We start from the raw sequence: 7,832 nt of genomic DNA, 5'->3' as shown, positions 1-7,832 counted from the left end.
TTAACTATTCAAAATCAATTTTGATTATATAAAAATTACATTTAAAAATATTTAATTTTGAATGGTGACATAAACTGATTTTTATCAATTTTAAAATTACTATTAAATATTGATTTTTTATTAACGGGGTAGAAAGATAAATAGATGAATTGTGATAAGATAAGTTCAAAACAATATTTTTTTTTTCTAAAAATAATTGTTTGAAAGTTAAAAAAAAAAAAAAAAAAAAAAAGGCCTGAAACTAAGTACGCATCTCGAGAGGTGTCTATTTATCTCTCCTCTTGTGCAGTTAATGGACGAGAGTGCTCGAACTGGATGAGGGCGAGTGTTTGGGAGGAGGAAATAAAAATATAAAAATAATTTTTAAAAGGACTAAAAGACAAATAATATTGTTTCTGTCCTTCTTTGAAAAAGATTATTTATTTTTCAAAAATTTCAGTATTATTCTCAAATTTTTGTAAATAACCCAAAATTCTCAGGGTTTTTTTTTTTTTTTTTTTTTTTTTTTTTTTTTTAATATTTCGAAACTGTTATTCATGGAATAAAAAAGACCATTGAGATTTTGAACGAGGAGTGAGTGTGTGGTTATTTTCGACTATATTTCTATAATAATAAATTGATTTAGATCCTATTTTGATTCATGAAACTTCAATTTTATTTTATTTTGATTTTCAAACTTTCAAAAATGTCAATTCTAATTCTTAAATTTCTAAAAAGTGATTATTTTTTACCTTTAGTATTATATATTTTTTTTTAACTCTTAAATGTAATAATGAGATTGCTTCTATAAATAAGTTAGTGTGCTAAAAAAAATTTAGGGTTTTAATTTTGAATTATGTGGTAAATCAATTTTCTATTAGAGATCTCAAACGTCATTTTTTGCCCAAGATTTTGGCCGTTGATTATTTTGACACATTTGGTTTTTGCTATTTTACTTCACTTTCGTCTTACTCAACCCATACTAGATGTAATTTCATGCTTAAACATATTTCATCTAATATATCTTAATAGTAGGGACTAAAATAAATACTTTTTAAAAGTTCAAAGACTTTACGAACATTTTTTAAAGTTTAGGCACCAAAATGAGATTTAAACTCAATAGATTTTAAGTAAAAATACTATTTTGCTTCCATACTTTGAAGTTCATCTAATCTTAGTTTATAATACTTCGCGTAAATCTTAAATTTAGTCCCTTAAAATTATTTGTATCAAAATTTGTTAAATAATAACAAGAATAGTTTTCATGCAAGAAAATACCATATGTGAATGTATTTTCAAAATTTATGGTAAGAGTACTGGTAGATAACAATTTAAAAACAAAAACAACTAAATGTCAATATTAACTTTAAGATTTATTGGAAGTATAGAAACTAAAATTGACCATCGAAATCAATGATACTCATTGAAAAAAATTCAAAATACAGACCCCAACTGATATTTTGTAAATTTTAAAGATTGGCGTATTTGGGCAAATACCAATTTATGTTATGAATTTTTAGGGTTGTATCAATTTAAATTATGAACTTTCATAATTGTAGGGATGAGCATCGATCGGCCGGAGTCGATTTTTAGACCAAATTGACATCCAAGTAACTTTGTTCAGTTTAATAAATGTTCAAACTGATCTCGACGTCAGGAGAAAAGTCAGTCGGTTAGGTCGATTTTATTCTTTACTTTTTTTTTTTTGAAAATTTTCAATTTGGAATTTTTTCCAAATTGACACCGATTAAATCCTCTCCTTCTTCAACCGATCGAATTTGATTTAGTCAGTCGACTCGATTTTTCGGTCTTTCATGTTCACAATCAATTTAGATGCTAAATTAATAATTGTATTAATTTAAATCTTGAGTTTTCATAAGTATATTAATTTAAATTTTAAATTTTTATAAGTATATCAATTTAAATTATCTATTATATTTTATTTCAATACACTTACATGTTGAAAGTCTAAATCAGTACAATTTTTAAAATTTGAATATATAAATTGATATTTGTCGTCTTTTTTTTTAAATCCGCATTTTGTAAGTTAATAAAAGAAAAAAAATTATAAAATGTGGAAAGTATTATTATTGAGTTAGGAGATGGCAATGGGGCCCACTTCATGGCCACGTAGTTTTCACACCCTTCCTCCACCACTTATATATATATCCCCATCTCCATTTCTTCCTTCTCCATCATAAATATAACTTAAAAAGAAAACTCCATTTTTAATTTGAAGCTTTTTTTCTTCTCTCCTTCTTCTTCTTCTGTTTGTAAAAACTCTTTGAAGCTTGTGTCCATGGCGCAGTTTCAGTGTCAGTCTTTTTAAAACGCCCTGTGAACTTCGAAAACATTTACATTTAATTTTCTATATACAAAATTACATTTTCAACCCCCACTCTCATTTCCTTTAATAGGGTCTTTTCGGGTTTTTCCTTTCTGGAGGACTCTCTATTTTAATGGCTAATAACCACCACCACCATCATCAAGCTCTGAACATCTCTGCTCCGCCGTACGGCGGTGGCGGTGGCGGTGGCGATAGTGCGTTTGACGACGATGGCCGCCCGAAGCGAACTGGTGAGTGGTGGAATTTGGGGTTTTTTAGAATTGGGATTTGAAGTTGAGATTTTGAATTTTTTTTTTTGAATAGGGACTATTTGGACGGCGAGTGCTCATATTATAACGGCGGTTATCGGATCCGGGGTTTTGTCATTAGCTTGGGCGACGGCGCAGCTCGGTTGGGTGGCCGGACCCGTCGTGATGCTGTTGTTTTCGTTTGTGACTTACTATACTTCTACGCTTCTCGCCGCCTGTTACCGCTCCGGGGACTCCGTTGACGGCAAGAGGAACTATACTTACATGGACGCCGTCCGAAATAACCTTGGTAAGAACAATCACCATCCATCTACGTCACGAGCTACCAAAATTTTTATTTCCAATTTTTTAGAAAAAAAAATAATGATATTAATTAATTAAGGGGTGTTCGGTAGACAGTAACTTTTTTTTTTTTTTTTTACTTGAAAAATAAACTTATTTTCGAAGAGTTTCTTATGATGATTTTCATTTTGTTGTTGGAATAGTTGAATTTTTACCAAAAACTCTCTTTTTTTTGTTTTTTTCTTCTTAAGTTTCCAAATTTTGTTCCAATTTTTTAAAAGTTTAGTATAAAGTAAAACATTTAGAGACGGAAGGGGTTTCTAGACAATTTTTTGTTTTAAAAAATTTAAAGCAAAAGATTAAGGTCCATAACGATTTGGTTTTTAAATTTTTATTTTTTTAAGTTCCATCTCTAAATTTTTTTTTGTTATCTATTTTTTTATTAATAATTTTAAAAGCCAAACCAAAATTTAAAACTAAAAAAAATAACTTTTAAAAAGTTGTTTTTTTTAAAAAAAAATTTTGTTAAAAATTCAAACACGGTATTGAAGAAAGATCTAAATCATGGTAAGAAACGAAAAGGAAATAAGTTTAATTTTTTTAAAAACAAAAAACGAGATGATTGCCAAACTAAGCTTAAATGATTTCCGAAAAGTTTGGTTTTTTTGTTTTTGAATTTGAGCCTATAAAGAAAAAAATAGTTTTAAAAAGTAGTTTTAGTTTTTAGAATTAGACTAAAATCTTAATCGTTGATTATTTTTTTAAAGGACAAAATTGTATTAAATATTTTTAAATATAACAAAATGTCAATAATTATTAATGATATACTTCTAGACTGTGACATTTTGTTATATATGTAAATAAATTACTTCATTTTCTTGTATTTGAAAATGACCTCTTAGGATGTATTTGAGGCAAAAAATATTTCAAGACTATCATAACCACATCTTACTATAGTAAATATTATTTTTTATTCTTCAATTAATTATCATTAGCATTATTTCAAAACCCCAATTTGAATAAATTATTATTATTATTTAAAAAACATTTTTTTTCCTAAACTTTTATCAATTTAATCTCTAAATTTTGATTTGTAACGATTTAATCTCTATACTTTTAATGTTGTAACAATTTAGTCTCTAAACTTTAGTATGTAACAATTTGGTTCTTGTACTTTCAAATTTAGTCTTTTAACGTAAAAAAAAATCATTATAATTAGATATCAATTTTTATTATTTTATGTAGACTTTTTATTTATATAAAAATATTGAGTTTCTAATTTTTTTATCGATTTATTTATACAACAAGATCTCATTAAATCTTAACAACTAATTTCTTCGATAGGGACTACATCATAAGTACAAGGACTAAATTGTTACATAGTAAAGTTGAGAGACTAAATTGTTACAAAATTGAAAGTACATGAACTAAATGGTTACTTCTAGGAAGGTTTAGGGGCAAAAGTGATTTTTATCTTTTTTTTTTTTTTTTCCTTTTAATTTTTGAATATATTGTTCTTAATTTGCTTTATATTTTTCAGGTGGGTTTAAGGTGAAATTATGTGGGCTGGTTCAATATGTCAATCTTTTTGGAGTAGCCATTGGATACACAATAGCCTCATCCATAAGCATGATGTTAGTATCATTTTTCTTTTAATTAATTTCATGGGTTTTGATTAATTAAATAATTAATTATATTTGGGTTTGAACAGGGCAATCAAAAGATCCAACTGCTTCCACAAAAGTGGAGGGAAAAATCCTTGTCATATGAACAGCAATCCCTATATGATTTCATTTGGAATTGTGGAAATTTTCTTGTCACAAATTCCAGATTTTGATCAATTATGGTGGCTCTCCATTGTTGCTGCTGTTATGTCTTTTACTTACTCCATAATTGGTCTTGTTCTTGGAATCATTCAAGTTGCAGGTCATTTCATCATATTTTTTTACCTATGATTATGGAATAAAGTTCATAACGTTATTGAATGTTTAATTTTTTTTATATTTGCTTTGTTTTCAGATAATGGAAAATTCAAGGGCAGTCTAACAGGTGTTAGCATTGGTACTGTCACTGAATCCCAAAAGATTTGGAGGAGCTTTCAAGCCCTTGGTGACATGGCTTTTGCCTACTCTTTCTCCATCATCCTCATTGAAATTCAGGTAAAACTCTTCACCGTGGATATTTGAACCTACGACCTTTTGGAAATTTTGTTGAGTTAAAAAATGTGGTGTTTTATTTGTAAATAGGACACAATCAAAGCGCCTCCATCAGAAGCCAAGACAATGAAGAAGGCCACTCTTCTAAGTGTAGCAGTGACATCAGTTTTCTACATACTTTGTGGGAGTATGGGATATGCAGCCTTTGGAGACTTTGCTCCTGGCAATCTCCTAACCGGTTTCGGCTTCTACAACCCGTATTGGCTTCTCGACATAGCCAACGTAGCCATCGTAGTCCATCTCGTCGGTGCATACCAAGTGTTTTGCCAACCCCTCTTCGCCTTCATCGAGAAATACGCATCAAACCGATTCCCAGATAGTCCATTCATCAATGAGGACATCAATATTCCAATCCCATGCTTTCGCCCCTTCAAACTCAATCTCTTTAGGTTAGTTTGGAGGACGATCTTCGTGATCATCACCACTCTCATCTCGATGCTCCTCCCGTTCTTCAACGACGTTGTCGGACTTCTCGGAGCCTTGGGATTTTGGCCTCTCACTGTCTACTTCCCTGTTGAAATGTACATTGCACAAAAGAAAATCCCAAAATGGAGCACAAGATGGATTAGCCTTCAAATTCTTAGCATGGCTTGCCTTATAATTAGCATTGCAGCAGCAGCTGGATCAGTAGCTGGAGTTATTCAAGATTCTAAGTCAATTAAGCCATTTCAAACTAGCTACTAATTCTGTTTTTAAAAAAATTTACCTCTGTTATTAAATTGTTACTATTTACTCTGCTGCTGATGAGAACAGGAACAATCAGAAAACAAACACCACCCAAATATGCAATTGCTAATTCCAATCTCTTTTAAACTCAGTAACTTTTGTAATGGTGTAGGTAAGTAGTAAAAGTAAAGGAAAGACCCCAGGAAGGAGAGTCTGTAAAAATTGTGAATCTAAGAGATTCACAAGTTTCAATCCCAAGACTGTAACTTTGCCTGTTTCCTTGAGGAAATTTAGAGTTTTCATATGGAAAGTTTCATCTTTTAGAAATTCTTACCTTCCCCACTTTTTTCCTTTTCATGTTCCTTCTCTCAAAATTGTGATGATTCCTTCTCTAATTGTGTAATGAAAAATAATTAGCTGCTATATTGGGCTACATCTATCTATTTGTCACGTGACAAATTTACTTTTTTTATTTTTTAAAAAATATTTTAATATTTTTTGTAAGACGAGAGTAGGATACATAAATATAGTTATATCTTGGGATGTATTCAGGTATTGCTCTTATATAATTATAATTATTTAAGTATCGTTTGGTAATTATTTGATTTTTTTGTTTTTGTTTTTGAAAATTAAGTTTATAGATATTATCAATATTTATTATTTATCTTTTATCAATGGTTTAAAAAACCAAGTCAATTTTTGAAAATTAAGAAAATGTAGTTTTTAAAACTTTTTTTTTTTTTTAATTTGGTTAATAATTCAACTAGTGCACTTACGAAAGATGTAAATCATTGTAAAATATAAGAAAGAAATAGATTTAATTTTCAAAAACAAAAAACAATACCAAACGGGGCAAAATTTTTTGTTTTTGGTTTTCGAAAATTAAGTTTGTTTTCTCCGTGTTTCTTACAATAATTTGCACATTTTTTTAATTACAATTGTTGAATTCTTAACTAAATTTCTAAAAAAGAACACGTTTTTAAAAATTAATTTTTTTAGTTTTCAGAATTTGGCTTGGTTTTTTTAAATCATTGGCAAAAATTTGGAGGTAGAACTAGTATTTATAGGCTTAATTTCTAAAAACAAAAATAAAAAACCAAATGATTACAAAATAGACTTAATATTTTTAGATCCGACATTATTTTTAAATGATATTGATGTGACAAACAATTAATGGGAGTAATACTCGTATTACCACTAATACAGGTAAAGATTTGATAAGAAAGTAACTCACACCAAATCAAATGTCCTTCAAATAATAGAGGAAAAGTTTTCTCCTCAATCCAAACTTTTCTATAGGTGGAAAATCTTGTTTAGGGCATTTTGGATATCAATTTCAATTTCCATTGAAATTTTGAATTGCATTTACATGGAAATTTTGGAACTACTTTATGGGAACCATTGGAAGTCCACATGTGAAAATTCATTTCTTATTTGGATCAAAATTGCATATGAAAATTCTATGCATCCATTTTTATGGGAAATTTGGTGCCTTTTAAGGCACCATTGAAAGTGCACAATTTTCTCCCTTTGTATTGCACAATTTGAGAAATGTTCTTGTGGACCATCCCATACAACCTTCCCTTGCCAATGGAATCATGATTCAGTTGACTAAAACATTGGATATGATCAATATATATATAGTCAAGTTTTTCTAAGATAGTAGAAAAATATTAACTCGATCTTTCCAAGTCATCTATGTTATTCGGTTCTGCATGGGCTTGAAGTTGGTGCTAGTCTTAAATTATCGATAAACTAAATAATTCATATTGATAGGTTACGACAAATATAATATTATATCAATACTTTTACAACAAGCAAAACAACAATTCAATTTATACGAGAGATTTAAAATAGAACTAAAAGTAAAATCATATAAGTCCCTTTTGATAACCATTTGATTTTTTTTTTTTTTTTTTTTTTTTTCAAAATCAAGTTTATAAACACTACTTTCCCTTCGATTTTGTTATCTATTTTTTATCAATGGTTTTAAAAAAACCAAGTCAAATTTTGAAAACTAAAAAAAGTAGTTTTTAAAAACTTGATTTTGTTTTTGGAATTTAGCAAAGACTTTAACTATTGTACTTAAAAAGA

General features: G+C 28.8%; 1 protein-coding gene across 1 annotated transcript; it reads left to right on the top strand.

Annotated features, from left to right (window-relative positions):
* The first annotated feature begins 2,166 nt into the window (after positions 1-2,166).
* LOC120086810 (amino acid permease 3-like) lies at positions 2,167-6,065 on the top strand. The gene is made up of 6 exons (XM_039043601.2): positions 2,167-2,556; positions 2,630-2,863; positions 4,397-4,490; positions 4,568-4,782; positions 4,876-5,015; positions 5,103-6,065. Exons 1-6 carry the CDS (start codon positions 2,439-2,441, stop codon positions 5,754-5,756), a joined length of 1,455 nt encoding a protein of 484 aa, XP_038899529.1. The 5' UTR covers positions 2,167-2,438; the 3' UTR covers positions 5,757-6,065.
* The last annotated feature ends 1,767 nt before the right edge of the window (positions 6,066-7,832 follow it).

The sequence above is a fragment of the Benincasa hispida genome, chromosome 9 (genome assembly GCF_027475165.1).
Source record: "Benincasa hispida cultivar pf3 chromosome 9, pf3_genome.v1.1, whole genome shotgun sequence".
Classification (NCBI taxonomy): Eukaryota; Viridiplantae; Streptophyta; class Magnoliopsida; order Cucurbitales; family Cucurbitaceae; genus Benincasa; species Benincasa hispida.
Note: the sequence above shows the minus strand (reverse complement) of the source record. Positions and strands in the feature narration are given on the sequence as shown.